This window comes from Pristiophorus japonicus, chromosome 14, assembly GCF_044704955.1.
Source record: "Pristiophorus japonicus isolate sPriJap1 chromosome 14, sPriJap1.hap1, whole genome shotgun sequence".
Lineage (NCBI taxonomy): Eukaryota > Metazoa > Chordata > Chondrichthyes > Pristiophoridae > Pristiophorus > Pristiophorus japonicus.
This window is the reverse complement of record NC_091990.1, coordinates 10,796,744-10,815,986: the sequence shown is the minus strand read 5'-3', so window position 1 is coordinate 10,815,986 and position 19,243 is coordinate 10,796,744. Positions and strand designations below refer to the sequence as shown.

The 19,243-nt window shown below is 44.5% G+C and overlaps 1 protein-coding gene across 1 annotated transcript in view; it reads right to left on the bottom strand.

Moving 5' to 3' along the window:
• lck (LCK proto-oncogene, Src family tyrosine kinase) overlaps window positions 1-14,444 on the bottom strand; it is a 97,222-nt gene extending 82,778 nt beyond the window's left edge. Inside the window, exons 1-2 of the mRNA XM_070898414.1 lie at window positions 14,389-14,444; window positions 12,169-12,281 (exon numbers count right to left, since the gene is read on the bottom strand). Of these exons, the coding sequence (XP_070754515.1) occupies window positions 12,169-12,276 (108 nt within the window). The 5' untranslated portion in view covers window positions 12,277-12,281; window positions 14,389-14,444. The remainder of the gene's footprint in view (window positions 1-12,168; window positions 12,282-14,388) is intronic.
• Window positions 14,445-19,243: the final 4,799 nt, after the last annotated feature.

Below are 19,243 nucleotides of genomic sequence, written 5' to 3'. Positions count from 1 at the left end.
GATTAAAATGATAATATTTTACTGGAATCGCGGAACAGTGGTAGTAGTTTGGTACAACTGAATGGCATTTCAGAGGGCAGTTAAGAGTCAACCACACTGCTGTGGGTCTGGAGTCACATATAGGCCCAGACCGGGTAAGGGTGGCAGATTTCCTTCCCTAAAGGACATTAGTGAACCAGATGGGTTTTTACAACAATCCGGTAGTTTCATGGTTCCCATTACTGCTTTACTAGTTTTTTTTCACTAGCTTTTTATTCCAGATTTATTTAATTTATTAACTGAATTTATATTCCCCAGCTGCCGTGGTGGGGGTGGGTTTTGAACTCATGTCTCCAGATCATTGGTCCAGGCCTCTGGATCACTGATCCAGTAACATAACCACTATGTTGTCATACCTCATAATAGTAAAAATATGGCAATTTATGTTTTGGGGGAAAAAAATCCATTTCAATTGAAAGTATTTAATACAGATGCATTGTTATTTCCCAATAATCCAGAACCAATCAAATACCTTTAATGTTGAAGTCATAAACAACCTGTAAATGATCTCCGTAACATTACCACACACAGAGCGGAATTTCTGAGCTGCAGGAGTCAATGCAATGAAAATCATGTGACTTTCGGCTTCAGATAGCAATAAACTGGATTAACTTTGTTTTCATCGTCCAGGACATCACCTGAACTCTTCAGTAAAGTGTTACATTGCGAAGTGATACATTTTGGTAGTAAGAATGAGGGGAGAAACTCTAAAATAAAGGGTGCAATCCTAAAGTGGGTGCACGAACAGAGAGACCTGGGAGTATATGGGCACAAATGGTTGAAGGTGGCAGGGCAGGTTGAGAAAGCGGTTAAAATAGCATACGGGATCCTGGGCTTCATCAATAGGGGTATAGAGTGCAAAAGTGTGGAGATTATGATGAACCTGTATAAAACACTGGTTCGGCCCCATCTGGAGTATTGTGTCCAATACAATACTCCAGATGGGGCACCGCACTTTAGGAAGGATGTGAAGGCCATGGAGAGGGTGCAGAAAAGCTTTACAAGAATGGTTCCAGGGATGAGGGACTTCAGTTATGTGGATAGACTGGAGACGCTGGGATTGTTCTCCTTAGAACAGAGAAGATTGAGAGGGGATTTGATCGAGATGTTCAAAATCATGAGGGGGTCTGGACAGAGTAGATAGCGAGAAACTGTTCCCATTGGCGGAAGGGTCGAGAACCAGAGGACACAGATTTAAGGTGATTGGCAAAAGAACCAAAGGCGACATGAGGGAAAACCTTTTTACGTAGCAAGTGGTTAGGGTCTGGAATGCGCTGCCTGAAAGGGTGGTGGAGGCAGATTCAATCGCGGCTTTGAAAAGGAAGGTAGATAAGTATCTGAAAAAAAATATTTTGCAGGGCTACGGGGAGAGGGCGGGGAAGTGGGACTGGCTGAGGTGCTCTTTCAAAGAGCCGGCACGAGCTCGATGGGCCAAATAGCCCCCTTCTGTGCTGTAACCATCCTATGGTGCTATGAAATTTATATCTTGTAATCACTCCTGAAATCAGCTAATTTAGTACAGACTCATGACCCAACCTGATCTGTAACAATTTGTAGAACAAAATCCCTCACTATTTATACACTGAACCATCAAGGGAATCAAGTTCCAAGTTTTAAGAAAACAAACTTCAAAATTTGCCAAGAAACCCAAGTCATACACAATGGAACATGTATCGGTGAGCCAAGTTTGCACATGAGCGATTGACTTCAGCTCATTCATTTGAGTGGATTGGATCTGGGCATGAGTTCAATGGATTTAAAGAAAAAGAAACACTTGCTTTTACTACATCTCATAACACGTCACACAAATGAATTACCTTGAAGTACAGTGACTGGTGTTATGTACATAAGAACATAAGAAATAGGAGCAGGAGTAGGCCATTCGGCCCCTCGAGCCTGCTCCACCATTCAATAAGATCATGGCTGATCTTCGACCTCAACTCCACTTTCCCACCCAATCCCCATAATCCCTTGATTCCCTTAATATCCAAAAATCTATCGATCTTTGTCTTGAATATGTTCAATGACTGAGCATCCACAGCCCTCTGGGGCAGGGAATTGAAACGATTCACATCCCTTTGAATGAAGAAAATTTTCCTCATTTCAGTCCTAAATGGCCGACCCCTTATTCTGAGACTGTGACCCCTGGTTCTAGACTCCCCAGCCAGAGGAAACATCCTCCCTGCATCTACCCTGTCAAGCCCTGTCAGAATTTTGTATGTTTCAATGAGATCACTTCTCATTCTTCTAAACTGTAGGGAATATAGGCCTAGACTACTCAATCTCTCCTCATCGGACAATCCCCCCATCCCAGCACCAGCTGCTTTGCACACAGCAAGATCCCATAGCAGCAATATTATCCAAGACTAGTTACCGGTAATTTGTTTTGCTACAGTGATATTGGTTGAGGGAGGAACAGTAGTCAGGATACCAGAGACCTCTTTATATCATGCCACCGGATGTTTAGCAGATAGCCCGTAATACCAGAACCCTATCAGCTGTGGCTCAGTGGGCAACACTCTCGTCTCTAAGTCAGAAGGTTGTGGGTTCAAGTCCGACTCCAGAGACGTGAGCAAAAAAATCCAGGCTGATGCTGAGGGAGCGCTGCACTGTCGGAGATGCTGTCTTTCAGATAAGAATTTAAACCGAGGCTCCGTCTGCTCTCTCAGGTGGACATAAAAGATCCCATGGCACTATTTTGAAGAAGAACAGGCGAGTTATTCCCGGTGTCCTGGCCAATATTTATCCCTCAATCAGGTCCTTTCAGAGTGTAGTCACTGTTGTAATGTGGGAAACGCGATAGCCAATTTGCGACAACAATCAACATAACAGAAACAGATTATCTGGTCATTGACACATTGCTGTTTGTGGGAGCTTGCTCTGTGCAAATTAGCTGCCGCGTTGCCCACATTACAACAGTGACTGCACTCCAAAAGTGCTTCATTGGCTGTAAAGCGCTTAGGGGCGTCCTGAGGTTGTGAAAGGCGCTATAGAAATGCACGTCTTTCTTTCTTTAACAGGCCTCATTTTATCATTTCATTCAAAGGGTGACATCTTTAACACTAGGAAAACCCCTCAGTACAGCATTAAATTTTTACCTTCCACACTGAGTCATGTCTTCTGCTGGAGGCTCAAACCCACAATCTCCTGGCTCAGAGGTGAGAGGCCACTAACCGAGCCAAGCGGCAGCTATTTGTTGCCACACGAGGTCAAAATTTACAGGGATGTTGCCGGGACTGGGGAATTTTAGTTACAGTCGGCTGGGGTTGTTTTCTTTGGAATAGAGGAGGCTGAGGGGAGACCTTATTGAGGTGTATAAAATTATGAGGGGCCTTGGATAGAGTGGTTAGGAAGGACCTGATTCCCTTAGCAGAGGGGTCAACAACCTATAGGGCATAGATTTAAAGTAATTGGTAGGAGGTTTAGAGGGGGTTTTGAGGGGAAATGTTTTCACACAGAGGGTGGCGGGGGTATGAAACTTACCGCCTGAAAGGGTGGTAGAGGCAGAAACCCTCATTGCAATTAAAAAGTACGTGGATGTGCACTTGAAGTGCAGTAACCTACAGGGCTACAGACCCAAGATCTGGAAAGTGGGATTAGGCCGGGTAGCTCTTGGTCGGCCGGCATGGACACGACGGGCCGAATGGCCTCCTTCCGTGCTGTAAATTTCTATGATTCTATGAAATGAACTGAAAGTATCAGCCGAGTACTGTTTGCTGAGTTCTGGTCCATATTGTACAGCCTTTTTCACACACCTGAATGACCCTTTCATTAAACTAACAGGCCAGAGGCATTGAACAACATTTTCTTAGTTGAGAAATAAATATTTGGTGCTGACATTTCACGCATGAAGATACAACTGTGCCCATGTACTAACACGTTTTATATTGTCATCTCTTTGTTAAATGGTAGTCTTCTTTGAACCGATGTGTACGAAACGTGTCTAAAGACTGAGGTGTGTTAGGCTGAATGCTGTGGTTTGTGATTTGACAAGAGATATGAGCTCTTTTAATGTAAATAGTCTAAATTATTTTCCGAAGTAAAACCTTTTGAATTATAGCTACACCTTTCCACATAAATATCTGGCAGAATATGGTTACTTTACAGAAATGAAGCTATGTTTTGATTTGTTTGCATTGATAATTTCGCTGACATGTTTCTTTTCTCTGTTGGAAAGTCTTTGAAGCTATGGTTGAATGCTTTACAATGAGTTTGTTTTACAAGGAAAGTTTGTTTTACAAAGCTCCCATGCTGCACAATTTCAAACATATTGTGGGACCAGGCAAGATCCCTGTACAAATGGAGATTCTAGCATTTTGTAAGCAGACATAATGAATTCTACACTTCTTAGGGAAGGACTCAAAAGGGTTTTAGTCTGATCCAAACATCTATATAGTGTCTAATTTGAGAGCTTGATACATAGAAACATAGAAAATAGGTGCAGGAGTCGGCCATTCGGCCCTTCGAGCCTGCACCGCCATTCAATGAGTTCATGGCTGAACATGCAACTTCAGTACCCCATTCCTGCTTTCTCACCATACCCCTTGATCCCCCTAGTAGTAAGGACTACATCTAACTCCTTTTTGAATATATTAATGAATTGGCCTCAACAAGTTTCTGTGGTAGAGAATTCCACAGGTTCACCACTCTCTGGGTGAAGAAGTTTCTCCTCATCTCGGTCCTAAATGGCTTACCCCTTATCCTTAGACTGTGACCCCTAGTTCTGGACTTCCCCAACATTGGGAACATTCTTCCTACAACTAACCTGTCTAAACCTGTCATAATTTTAAACGTTTCTATGAGATCCCCTCTCATTCTTCTGAACTCCAGTGAATACAAGCCCAGTTGATCTAGTCTTTCTTGATATGTTAGTCCCACCATCCCGGGAATCAGTCTGGAAGAGAGAGAGAGAGAGAAGGCAAGAGAGAGAGAGAGAGAGAGAGAGAGAAGGCGAGAGAGAGAGCGAGAGAGAGAGAGAGAAGGCGAGCGAGAAGGCGAGAGAGAGTGAGAGAGAGAGAGAAGGCGAGAGAGAGAGAGAAGGCGAGAGAGAGAGTGAGAGAGAGAGAAGGCGAGAGAGAGTGAGAGAGAGAGAGAAGGCGAGAGAGAGAGAGAGAGAGCGAGAGAGAGAAGGCGAGAGAGAGAGAGAAGGCGAGAGAGAGAGCGAGAGAGAGAGAGAAGGCGAGAGAGAGTGAGAGAGAGAGAGAGAGAGAAGGCAAGAGAGAGTGAGAGAGAGAGAGAGAAGGCGAGAGAGAGAGAGAAGGTGAGAGAGAGTGAGAGAGAGAGAAGGCGAGAGAGAGAGAAGGCGAGAGAGAGAGAAGGCGAGAGAGAGAGAGAGAGAGTGAGAGAGAGAGAGAAAAGGTGAGAGAGTTCATCAGTTGTCTGGGGTTTGGATCCTTTCTTCCCCAAAACATCTCGGGATATACCCATCATGCAATGCGGAAAGCATTCCAAACAAAATATTTAATGCTAATTTAAGAAAAGCTGCCCTTACAGTGAAATGTCAGCTATGAGCCCCCTCAGGCAAGACCCCTTGCAGAGAGCACAAGTCTTGTAAAATTACATTGCGTCTACAGCAAAGCAACAGGCCATTCAGCCCAACTGGTCTGTGCTGCGGTTTATGCTCCACACGAGCCTCCTCCCACCCCTCTTCATTTAACCCTATCAGCATATCCTTCCTCCCTCATCTCTTTATCTCGCTTCCCCTTAAATGCATCGATACTATTCGCCTCAACTACTTGTGGCAGCGAGTTCCACATTCTCACCACTCTCTGGGTAAAGAAGTTTCTCCTGAATTCTCCATTGGATTGATTAGTGACGGTCTTATATTTATGGCCCCTAGCTTTGGGCTCCCCACGAGCAGAAAAATCTTCTCTACGCCTGCCCAATCAAACCCTTTCATTATCTTAACGATCTCCATCAGGTCACCCCTCAGCGTTCTCTTTTCTAGAGAAAAGGGACCCAGCCTGTTCAATGTTTCCCGATAAGTATAACCTCTCTGTTCTGGGATCATTCTGGTAAAGCTTTTTTTGCCTCTATATCCTTTTTGTAATATGGAGACCAGAACTGTGCACAGTACTCCAAGTGTGGTCGAATGGAGGTTCTACACAAGTTTAACATAACTTCTCTGCATTTCAATTCTATCCCTCAAGAAATGAACCCCAATGATTGATTTGCTTTTTTATGAGCTTATTAACCTGGGTTGCTAATTTGGATGATTTGTGTATCTTGATCCCTTTGCTCCTTTAGCCCATTTAGATTCTTAGGTCTAGAAATGTGGTGTATTTGTGTTTCCATTCGCACCCACGGGAGGAGGGGGGGGGGGGTACTAACCGGGCACAGATGCGTTAGCGCCCGGGCGAGATGCTGACAGCGACTCTCGCCATATTGGGCGGGAGTTTAGCGGCAACGTTACGGCATTCCGCCCCGACCACCTGCGCCCGGAGAGCGAGGCCTCATCGCCGCGTGCATCGGCCCGTTAGCGCCCCGGGCCTGAAATTCACTTCCGCCCCTGGGGAGCAGCGCCGAGCGGAAACACCGACAGCAGCAGGAGATGGGGCGGGCGGCCGTTACCGGGGGCAACGATTAAAGGCGAGGTGGCCGAGGTAAGTTTGTTTGCGCCGTGCTTCTCCGTTTTCTTCGCGGAGTGCGGCCCCCACGATCGCTCTGCTCGAGTGCCCGGGGCTGATCGCGTGGCTCCCCCGCTCCCCGGTGACCCAGGTAGGTGATTCTTTAATCGGCGAGCCTGCAGCGATGGCCCTTCGGACGCGGCAGCGCTGCACGGCCCAGTGTGGAACGCGGCTGAAGCCTGCGTCCCGTCAGCGCTCCAAGAAGGAAGTGGATGTTTGATTTACTGCTCCACTTCCTTCCTGGAATGCTAAAGCAACTTTTTTGGGAGGGGGGGGGGGGAACATTAGCGCTTGGCGATACGTTTCCTGCCTCTCAAAAGTTAGCCTCCCCAAACTGGGCGATAATCAATTCCTCCCGCTTATTACCCAAGCAGTGTGGGGCCTCTTTATTCCTCCGACCAGAATGCAGCACTCCACACTTACCTATATTGAAATTAATTTGCCAATTACACGCCCATTCTGCAAGTTTATTAATGTCATCTTGTATTTTGTTGCACTCTCCCTTTGTGGTAACTACACATCCCAATTTGGTGTCGTCTTTCATAGGTTTATATGTAACCTTCAGGGCTGCTGACCGAGAGCCGTGCTGCTCCTTGTCGGCCGGTGCAGACACAATGGGCCGAAATGGCCTCCTTCTGCGCTGTAGATTTCTATGTCTGCAAATTTCGAAATTGTATTTCTTACGTTGCTTCCTGAGCCTGTTTATGTTGTCTCTCTCACAGGCTTTTGTCTGGTGACTTGTGTCACAACTTCATCACCATCAGCAGCCACATTTCCAATCTTATTTCTAACTTTCGAATTGTAAGCGGAAGTCCCCTCGTATTACAGCCTTTCACCATAGTGAACACTTTGCCTCAATCAGAGCCATCGATCCCCTTCATAGTATTGACAATTACAGTGCGGTCAGCTTGAGATCACTATTCCCCCCCCCCAAACCCCCAAGTCTGTTTCAGTGACACTATTGACAGGGGGCCGGATTCAGGGCCTGATGGGCCTGGGACAAACTGATCCACATGGGCCCATAGTTCTGTTTATTCATGTTCAGTGCATTACGTATCTGATTCTGATTCTGAGTGTGGAAACATAGGCCGGTATATTCAACAATGAAATATATTCTGTATCAAGTAGGTATATATTCTGGTTCTGATAACATTGCAATATTAGATTCCTATACACATATGCAGATTTCTCTCAATAACATGTGAAATAAAACAGGCTAGTACATATTCTGTTCTGTATATAGGTACATTAATGTATATAGGTACTTCTGTATATAAGTACATTAGTGTATATCGGTACTTCTTTGTATCGGTATAAACAAGTGAATCTATTTTCCTCGGCCTTGTTTTCCTCTCTTATTGTCGATTCTATTCAGCTTATTTGGGAGGCCTTATATTTTTTACCTACATTTATTTGTTGGGCCTGGGGCTGCAGCCCCATCTGCCCCGCAGTTAATCCGCCCCACGGTTAATCCGCTCCGCGGTTAATCCGCCCCGCGGTTAATCCGCCCCGTGGTTCCGTCCCGCGGTTAATCCGCCCCATTCCGTGGTTAATCCGCCCCGTGGTTAATCCACTCAGTGGTTAATATGCCTCACAATTAATGCGTCCCTGACTATTAACAGAATAAAAGCAATGTAAGCACAGAACAAACCTTTATTGGTTTAAAAAAAATGTTTCATTTTGAACGTTGCCGGAATTTGAATCATGGAAAAAATCAAACCTGGACACTGATTCTATGAAATTAACCCTTTATCGTGTTTCGCTGAGGCAGGGACACTTTAATACTGTTAATTTTTTTTTTTAAGTGCTGCTTTGACAAATGGGCAGGGCCAGCTCTAGTGACTATTAGAATCATCGAATCATAGAACTCTACGGCACAGAAGGAGGCCATTCGGCCCCTCGTGTCCTTGCCGACAAAGAGCTATCCAGCCTAATCCCACTTTCCAGCTCTAGGTCCTGTAGGTTACAGCACTTCAAGTGCACATCCAAGTACTTTTTAAATGTGGTGAGGGTTTCTGCCTCTACCACCCTTTCAGGCAGTAAGTTCCAGACCCCCACTGCCCTCTGGGTGAAGAAATTTCCTCTCAAATCCCCTCTAAACCTCCCCCCAGTTACTTTAAATCGATGCTCCCTGGTCATTGACCCCTCTGCTAAGGGAAAAGGCCCTTCCTAGCCACTTTATCTAGGCCCCTCACACTGTACTTTTACGTAAGACTAAAAGGAAATGATAGGTTAACCATAGGCTACACAAATTTAGCAACTGCATGTTTCCTATCTGGCTAGTCACCAGCCGCTCCATGGCTAGTTTCACTTGCTTCATGCAATCAATAAAACCTCACCCATTTTTAATCATTATTTTGTCTTCCTGATAAATTGTCAAAACCAAATTGGACTTTCATTCGCTATATCTGCATCCTGCAAATTAATAAGTCATTGAACCAGTTATCAGTATTGATTGCAGACTCATTGACACAAGAAAGAGCATTTTAATCGAGAGCTGTTTTGGCCTTCGGTAGAGATTAGTAGCTGTCTTGCTCACCGATAGCTGCCACTCAATTTGTTAAATTGAAGAGGGCACAAAGAATCTTCAAAGGGATTATAGATAGGTTGAGTGAGTGGGCAAAAATCTGGCGGATGGAGTATAATGCGGGAAAATGTGAGGTAGTTAAGGTAGCACTTTGGTAGGAAAAATAAAAAAGCAAATTATTATTTAAATGGGGAGAGATTACAAAATGCTGCAGTACAGAGGGGCCAGGAGGTCCTTGTACATGAAACACAAACAGTTAGCATGCAGGTACAGCAAATAATTATTGAAGGCAAATGGAATGTTGGTCTTTATTGCAAGGGGGATGGAGCATAAAAGCAGAGAAGTCCTGTTACAACTGTACAGGGCGTTTGTGAGATCACACCTGGAGTACTGCGTACAGTTTTGGTCTCCGTATTTAAGGAGGGATATACTTGCATTGGAGGCAGTTCAGAGAAGGTTCACTAGGTTGATTCCTGAGCTAAAAGGGTTGTCTTATGAAGAAAGATGAGCAAGTTGGGCCTATACTCATTGGAGTTTAGAAGAATGAGAGGTGATCTTATTGAAACATATAAGATTCTTAAGGAGCTTGACAAGGTAGATGCAGAGAGGATGTCTCCCCTCATGGGGGAATATAGACATAGGGGGCATAATTTCAGAAAAAGGGGTCGCCCATTTAAAACGGAAATGAGGAGGAATTTGTAAATCTATGGAATTCTCTGCCCCAGAGAGCAGTGGAGGCTGGGTCATTGAATATATTTAAGGTGAAGATAGACAGATTATTGAGCGATAAGGGAGTGAAGGATTGTGGGGAGCAGGCAGGGAAGTGGAGCTGAGCCCAAGATCAGATCAGCCATGATCTTATTGAATGGCGGAGCAGGCTCGAGGGGCCGAATGGCCGACTCCTGCTCCTATTTATTATGTTAAGAGCTGTTCCCGATCTTCCCTTTCACATTGCCAGGCTATGTACAGTGGGCCAAAGGCAAGTGGACCATTCTGCCTGCTGAGCCCACAGGTGAGGGGGAGATGGGTCCTCGGCTGAATTATAAGTACCATTTTGTGAAAGAGATTATTAATGACGTGTTTGTGACAATTGGAGTACATGCTATTTTGCACCTAAATTCTCATCAGCCACAAACTGCTGTGAATTGGTCAATATTTACTCGACCTAGTTTTCTTCTACCTTGCCACTTGTCTCCCAACTTTCATAAACCTCCTCAAAGCCATCTTCAATTGTACTTTTGGTTCTCCATTTTACGAACATAAGAAATAGGAGCAGGAGTAGGCCATTTGGCCCCTTGAGCCTGCTCCACCATTCAATAAGATCATGGCTGATCTTCGACCTCAACTCCACTTTCCTGCCTGATCCCCATAATCCCTCAGTTCCCCTCTAGTCCAAAAATCTATCTATCTCAGCCTTGAATCTACAACAATTCAGCCTCCACAGTTCTCTGGGGTTAAGAATACTAAAGATTCACGACCCTCTGAGTGAAGAAATTCCTCCTCATCGCTTAACACTTTTTTCTTCTCCTTTCCCTGTGTTCAGCGCCCACTGTATCCTTTGCTCCATTATTGTAAAGAACGATGTGACCTCTCCCCACATGTCTGGAGCACCATCTATAACCCCATCATCATCATAGGCAGTCCCTCGAAATGAGGATGACTTGCTTCCACGCCAAAAAAGGATGAGTTCACAGGTGTTTCAGTGAAGGACCTAATATTCCAGGTCCTGAACTACATCCTGAAGCATGGATTTTTTTAACGTGGGATGGCCGTTGCACACCAGCCTCCAAACGGGCTTGACAGAGCTAGGTCTTGGTCCAGTGGCAAGGGTTACCCAAGACGACTGGAGACCTGCTCTGCTGCACGGACCCAGTGCGCGCACATATCGCAGTGTGGGCTGGCCCGTGCTGTCCCTGGGCCCCAGGCCCCGAACTCACACCTCTGCTGGGACCCGATCACGTCCCTCTACACCCTCTACAATCTCTCGCCATCTATAAACGTAAGTAGTTGCTGCTGCAGTTCCCACTGCTAGTTCCAATTATTCGCATTTATCACCGTGATCTTGTGCCTCTGAGGAGGTGCTGTTTTGTGTCCAGAAAACTGAGTGCTCACGGCTCAATTCTAATCCTGTGAATGGACAGTTTTCTTTGAAGAAGAGATCTGAGTCAATCTTTTTTTTGAAACTGGAGCACCTAGCTCACTTTGAGCGACCTGAGGTGAGCTCAGATTTCAGTTTTGGATTCTGATTAACTCTCAATGCCAATCGCAAACGTGTATAGCGAGGGGGAGGATGGTGGGCTCCAATGAGGCTATAGTTCAAGGTACATGAGCAAAGAAATATAGGAATTGGATCGCTGACTGACCCGTCAGACCATGATGCTGCAACTGGTTACTTTGTTTGTTGCAAACCTCTCATTTGGACAAACCTTCTCTTGATTAGTGTCAGTTGTGACTGAGTGGGTAGCACCCTTGCCTCTGAGTTAGAAGGTTGTGGGTTCAAGTCCCACTCTAGGAGCTTGAGCACATAAATCTAGGCTGACACTCCCAGTGCAGTGCTGAGGGAGCGCTGCACTGTCGGAGGTGCCGTCTTTCGGATGAGACGTTAAACCGAGGCCCCGTCTGCTCTCTCAGGTAGATGTAAAAGATCCCATGGCACTATTTCAAAGAACAGCAGCGGAGTTATCCCCAATGTCCTGGGCCAATATTTATCCCTCAATTAACACAACAAAAACAGATAATCTGGCCATTATCACCTATTCTGTTTGTGGGAGTTTGCTGTGTGCAAATTGGCTGCTGTATTTCCGACGTTACAACAGTGACTGCACTTCAAAAAGTACTTCAGTGGCTGTAAAAGCACTTTGGGACGTCCGATGGTTGTGAAAGGCGCTATATAAATGCAAGTCTTTCTTTTTTCTCTAGCAGAATCCTCAATTCTCTGGAACCAAGTCTCCCACATTAACTGCGAAAGCGACTTACTGGTTTCTGGTATCGTTTCTGCTCTTGTTCATATTCCAGTTTGCATTGCTCGCACATATCCTCAATCCAGTTATCATCATCGTAGTCTGTGCTGCAGCTACAGCCCATTGTCACTGAAAAAAAACACACACACTCACAGCTCATCTTCTCAAACCACAGCGTACAACGTTTGCTTTGGGGTTAGGCGGAGACCACTCAGGCAGGTGTGCAACAACTGCTCTCTTTACCTAGTTCTTAGTGTGTTTAAAAAATAATCACTTTACTTTTTCCCTTCAATTCTGTCCCTCTCTGCTGGGCATCTGTTTGCCCCCACCCCCCCTCCCCCCGGTCATTTTCTGGACTGGGAATTTTGCCTCGTCAGGAATCGCGGGCACCCACCAACATTCCGGCCGTCTGTCGCTTCGGCAAATTCACCACCTGCTCAACGTGTTACACTATTTTGATCTTGTATCCTCGGGTAAAGATTTTCAAGGCGGCACCTACAAATAAAACCAGTCCGCGGCCGTCTGCACAAACAGCCGGTGGTGCGCATAACACCGTTTATGATCAATTTTTAAAAAACATTTATTCGTTTAGGGGATGTGGGCATCACCGGCAAGGCCAGCATTTATTGCCCATCCCTAATTGCCCTTGAGAAGACCCGCTGATGTTTTCGTAGAGATTTGGTACAATTCAGAGGGCAGTTAAAAAATATTGGTGTGGCTCTGGAGTCATGTATGGGCCAGACCAGCAGATTTCCTTCCCTAAAGGACATTCGTGAACCAGATGGGTTTTTACAATAAGCTGGCAATTTCATGGTCACCGTTACTGATACTAGCTTTTTTAAATTCCAAATTTATTTAATTAACTGAATTTTAAATTCCCCAGCTGCTATGGTGGGATTTGAACTCATAACTTTGGAATATTAGTCTAGGCTGCTAGATCATCAGTGCCAGTAATATTACCACTATGCTACCATCAGTAAGCTGAAAATGCATACGTGCAAATTCTAAAATGTCTGAGTGTTCATAGTTAGAGATAAGTTAACAAATAAGATACAGTAGTGATTTGAAATTACAGCTTCCATAAGAACATAAGAAATAGGAGCAGGAGTAGGCCATACGGCCCCTCGAGCCTGCTCCGCCATTTAATACAATCATGGCTGATCCAATCATGGACTCAGGTCCACTTCCCTGCCCGCTCCCCATAACCCCTTATTCCCTTATCAGTTAAGAAACTATCTATTTCTGTCTTAAATTTATTCAATGCCCCAGCTTCCACAGCTCCTGGAGGCATCCTCTGTGCATCCACCTTGTCAAGCCCCCTCATAATCTTATACATTGAACATATCATTAAAACTAAAACATTTAAGAATAATACCTGCCGTAGAATTTAAATGTACCAAATTCACTTCCAGTTCGCAGGCATTGAGAATGCCTAATCCAGGTGTGATATTTAACCCTTCGATCTGATACTGAACTTCGAACAATCTGTCCTGCAGGGCAGCAGTAACCTAGTTTTGATCTGCAGTGCTGGTTTCAACTATTTTTGTTTCAACGTATCGCAGCTATGTCATATTTTATAAGTTGCGTGTATGGAACACAAAAGGAATTTTGGTAATGATAACAAAATGACTGGTGATTAACAGAATAAATGAACATTAATCAACACTTTTGAAACAATCAGAACTTCATGTATTCTGTTATATCAACATTCCTGACAAAAGCACGGTCCCCAATTGAAGAATCCAAGTTTTCTACATGTCTTTTAACGATTTTGCTGCATTCTATTAAAATATCTGTACTGTTCACTGAAATACCATTAGGGAAATCAAGGTGAACATTTGCAATTTGAACAAAAATATATATTTTTAAGTCATTCACGGGATGTGGGCATCGCTGCCCAGGCCGACATTAATTGCCCATCCCTAATTGCCCTCGAGAAGGTGGTGGTGAGCCGTTTTCTTGAACCGCTGCTTTGTAGCAGTTTGGAACAACTCACCGGGCAGTTAAGAATCGACCACATTGCTGGAGTTACTATATCGGCCAGACCCAGTAAGTTTTGAAAAAATTAACGTCCACAGTTTTAGAAACAATGATATTTGCGAACACATTTCCAGGGTATCAAGTTTAACATGGCTAGCCACGTCTAATAGTTCAACAAAGAGTGAATATACTTCTCAGTAAATCAAAACAGAAGATTGACAAGACTTTGGCAAGAAGACAGAAGGAAACGACTTACAATCCCGCAGTTGTTTTACCACAGCAGACACCGACGAAGAGATCTTAACTGCTAGAAGTGTGTTGAAATGTCCGTATCTTCGGGCATCATAAACGTTACCTGTTCAATTGAACGGATGAATTATGTTAAAAATAAATAAAGCTGTTGATTTTTGGGGCATTTGGGATGGGGGGAGGAATTCTGCAGTGAAGCAGACCGATCGTGGATTCAGGAACTATGCAGCTGTTGTTATTACTTTCAAAATTGCTAATATTTCATGATGGTTTTCAGTTTCCCAATGTTATGCTAATTATTAATTCCGTTCTAAAACTCACCATTTACAACCACAAGTTGTCATTTCCCGAGCAGTGCATTTTGCGATTTAAGTTCTTCAGATTAATTTTTTTGTAGTTTTTAAATTTCGTACCAGTCGCAAGTCTCCTGTACAAAGTATTTTCATCAAATGCCACTTGCTCTTCACACTTGTGTTGCCGGAACAATTGAAAGGCAAATAACTGATGCACCTCTTTTAAGTGTTCCCTTTGGGTGCAGTGAATGTTTCCAAATGAACCTCATTTTAAAGCTTCCAAATTCAAATTTATGTTTAAAATAAAATACTTGGATTTATATAGCGCCTTTCATGACTACCGGACGTCTCAAAACGCTTTACAGCCAATGAAGTACTTTTGGAGTGCAGTCACTGTTGCAATGTAGGAAACGCGACATCCAATTTGTGCACAGCAAGCTCCCACAAACAGCAATGTGATAATGACCCGAAAATCTGTTTTGGTTATGTTGATTGAAGGATAAATATTTGTCAGGACACCGGGGAGAACTCCCCTGCTCTTCTTCGAAATAGTGCCATGGGATCTTTTACGCCCACCTGAAAAGGGGAGATGGGGCCTGGCTTAAACGTCTCATCTGAAAGACGGCACCTCCGACAGTGCAGCACTCCCTCAGCACTGCACTGAGGTTTTAGATAAAAGAGTTTTAGATAAACAAAACAGAACATTTTTATAAGAAAAATTATGCAAACCTTTGCTTGAAGGTTTTTTTCTCAATTTTACAGAGTGCAAGGTGTTACTTGCTATTGAGGGAGTGCAGCGAAGGTTCACCAGACTGATTCCTGGGATGGCAGGACTGTTGTATGAGGAGAGATTGGGTCGACTAGGCCTGTATTCACTAGAGTTTAGAAGAATGAGAGGGGATCTCATTGAAACGTATAAAATTCTGACTGGGTTGGATAGACTGGATGTGGGGAGGATGTTTCCCCAGGCTGGGAAGTCTAGAACAAGGGGTCACAATCTCAGGATATGGGATAGGAAGTTTAGGACCGAGATGAGGAGAAATATTTTCACTCAGAGGGTGGTGAACCTGTGGAATTCTCTACCACAGATAGCTGTGGAGGCCAAGTCACTGAATATATTTAAGAGGGAGATTTCTAGAAACAAAAGGCATCAAGGGGTATGGGGAAAAAGCAGGAATATGGTGTTGAGAGAGAAGATCAGCCATGATCATATTGAATGGCGGTGCAGATTCGAAGGGCCGAATGGCCTACTACTGCTCCCATTTCTAACCTTATACTCTGACCAGACTCAAACACAGTGCTGGAAGATTGCTTTTCAGTACAAAGACATCCACTTTTTTTGTTTATTCTACAACTGGAACAAATCCCATCTCATGACCTTGCAGACTCAATTTTAATTACAACTTGTTTTCAATGACAGTAGGCGGGTTTCGGTGAGCTGAAATGCTTTACAATTCGGCAAGTTATATCCAGGCATAAGCTGATGAAAAGAACCTGACTGTCTTTTAGTTGTTGCAAAAGCAGATCATAGAATCGTAGAATGATACAGCATAGGAGGTGGCCATTCGGCCCATCATGCCTGTGCCGGTTCTTTGAAAGAGCTGTCCAGTTAGTCGTGCTCCCCCTGCTCTTTCCCTGCAGCACTGCAAATTTTCCCCCTTCGAGTACTTATCCAATTCCATTTTGAAAGCTATAGTCAAATCTGTAAGCGCTATCCTTTCAGACAACGCGTTCCAGATCAGCACAACGCGCGGCGTAAAATGATTTTCCCTCATGGCGCCTCTGATGAGCAAGTATCCCTGAAAGATGCACAAGTCACATCATATTCCCATCCGGGACGTTAGAATAGGCTGCTAAAGAGGGAGCGCAGTCATGACCATCATCGCACGCAATCTTCCTGTTCTGGGCTGAATGATAAAAACACAAAGCCACAATAAGGGAAGGGTTCCTCTGTGTACTTTGTGTAATGAAATCGTAAATGTCTTTTCAAATTCTGTTACAGTGGGGAAATCTTCCCCTGATATTTTTAACTTTTAATTTTCTTGAACACATTTATTATTTATCAGCTGCTAAGGTGCTTTCTGTGGGTTTTCTCCGTCCATTCCTCCTGTCAACCTAACGGGAAATGAAACCTCTTACTTATCTGAGGCATTCTCCTTCCTCCTAAAATTCTGAGGCACTGACTAATATCCACCCAATATGGTTAGAACTGTTCTTTTTTCAGAATGCCAAATTGCATTTCAAGCTGACAAATAAAAACCCCGTCACAGGCTGTGAAGGAATTCATCTTGGGCAGAAGTGCATTAAGCACCCACTATTCACCCCTGCCCGATCGTAGAATCATGGAAATTTACCGCACGAGAGGAGGCCACTTTGGCCCATTGTGTCCGTGCCGACTGACAAAGAGCTACCCAGCCTAATCTCACCTTCCGGCTCTTGGTCCATAACCCTGTAGGAACTTCTCCCAGCGTTTCTCTACAACAATCAAACCAATCTTCTGCCATCCACAGCCACCTCGATGTTGTGACGAGGTTACAAGACCCACAGAGATATTGTCACAACTTGAGAAATAAAACCTTAGTGGCCTAAGAATTTGAACTCTCTCCAATGGGTCAATTTTACTGCTTGTTACCGCAGTCTCAACTCTAATTTATGGCAATTTGCGGCACAGAAGGAGGCCGTTCGGCCCATCGTGTCCGCGCCGGCCGACAAAGAGCTACCCAGCTTGATCCCACTTTCCAGCTCTTGGTCCGTAGCCCTGTAGGTTACGGCACTTCGGGTGCACATCCAAGTACTTTTTAAATGTGATGAGCGTTTCTGATGGGCACAAACTTGAGTAGATTGCCAAAACCATCAAGCCCTCGAGAAGAATTCTATCATGCTGCCCCTGCTTATTAATAATGCTGAATGCTGCTATAATGGAACAGTTAAATCAAGTTTAAAGGTAATAGATTGGTATGGATCTAAATGTTATGTCGTTGAGGGGAGCGCTGTCGGAGGTGCCGTCTTTCGGGTGAGACGTTAAACCGAGGCCCCGTCTGCCCTCTCAGGTGGACGTACACCAACCATCACACAGTGACACGAATGAACTGAAACTCGTAGATTTAAAGTAATTGGTAGGAGGTTTAGAGGGGATTTGAGGGGATTTTTTTTTCATGCAGAGGGTGGTGGGGAGGGTCCGGAACTCACTGCCTGAAAGGGAGGTAGATAGGTCGTTCTGTTTTGTGATTAGAATCCATCCATTTCCTGTTGTGACACCTCAGCATTCAGTCAGTGAATAAGCTGCAAAATGTTGCGTGAGCACTTTTTTAACTCGATAAAAATATTGACACATTTATGGCTCACATCCACGCATCGTGCCATTGCGTTCTGCAGCAGATGCTTCCAGGATGCTGACAGAGTTTATTTCACTCACTGAAAATATAGGAAGTGGCATTGAGCATGTGTAATTATATTTATGTGGTAAGTATTTTGAATGCAGATAAAGGTTTCCTTGGTTAAGTGGCTCATCCTGATTGTTGAATAACCCGTTTGTCGTAAAATGGGCTTCTCCCAGATGAATCAGCCATTATTTCTGATACCAGAATGCTTGAGTAATTCTGCTCTAATTTTATCATCCACTGTAAAGGAAGCATTGTTCTGTTTACTGGAGGCGTCACCGACTATGTCAATATTTTTCTATTTTTCGTATTGAATATTGAAACACAATATAAATGTTTTGTTTTAATTATTGAAGTGGCAATACTTTACATCAAAGTGTTTGGTAACCTTTTTTTTGTCCCGGGAGGGAGAAGAACCAAAAGAGGTTCAGGTTATTTATGTTCCAAATGTCATCAGCTGCAAGTAATGCAATAATGGGTATTCTACAGCGAGTGTCTCAACTCCTGAGTCCACAAAGCCTTTCCACCATCTTCAAGACACAAGTCAGGAGTGTGATGGAACACTCTCCACTTGCCTGGATGAGTGCAGCTCCAATAACACTCAAGAAGCTCGACACCATCCAGGACAAAGCAGCCCGCTTGATCGGCACCCCATCCACCACCTTAAACATTCACTCCCTCCACCACCGGCGCCCCCTGGCTGCAGTGTGTACCATCTACAAGATGCACTGCAGCAACTCGCCAAGGCTTCTTCGGCAGCACCTCCCAAACCCGCGACCTCTACCACCTAGAAGGACAAGGGCAGCAGGCGCATGGGAACACCACCACCTACAAGTTCCCCTCCAAGTCACACACCATCCCGACTTGGAAATATATCGGCCTTTCCTTCATCATCGCTGGGTCAAAATCCTGGAACACCCTCCCTAACAGCACTGTGGGAGCACCTTCACCACACGGACTGCAGCGGTTCAAGATGGTGGCTCACCACCACCTTCTCAAGGGCCATTAGGGATGGGCAATAAATGCCGGCCTTGCCAGTGACGCCCACATCCAGTGAATGAATAAATAAATAAAACATTTTTTTTTGCCAACCAACATTTTAACTATTTTTGTGATTCCTAAATGTGTGCCTTCTCGTTACTGTCTTAGCAAGCAGTGGAAACAATTCATCACCCCACAACCCGTGAAT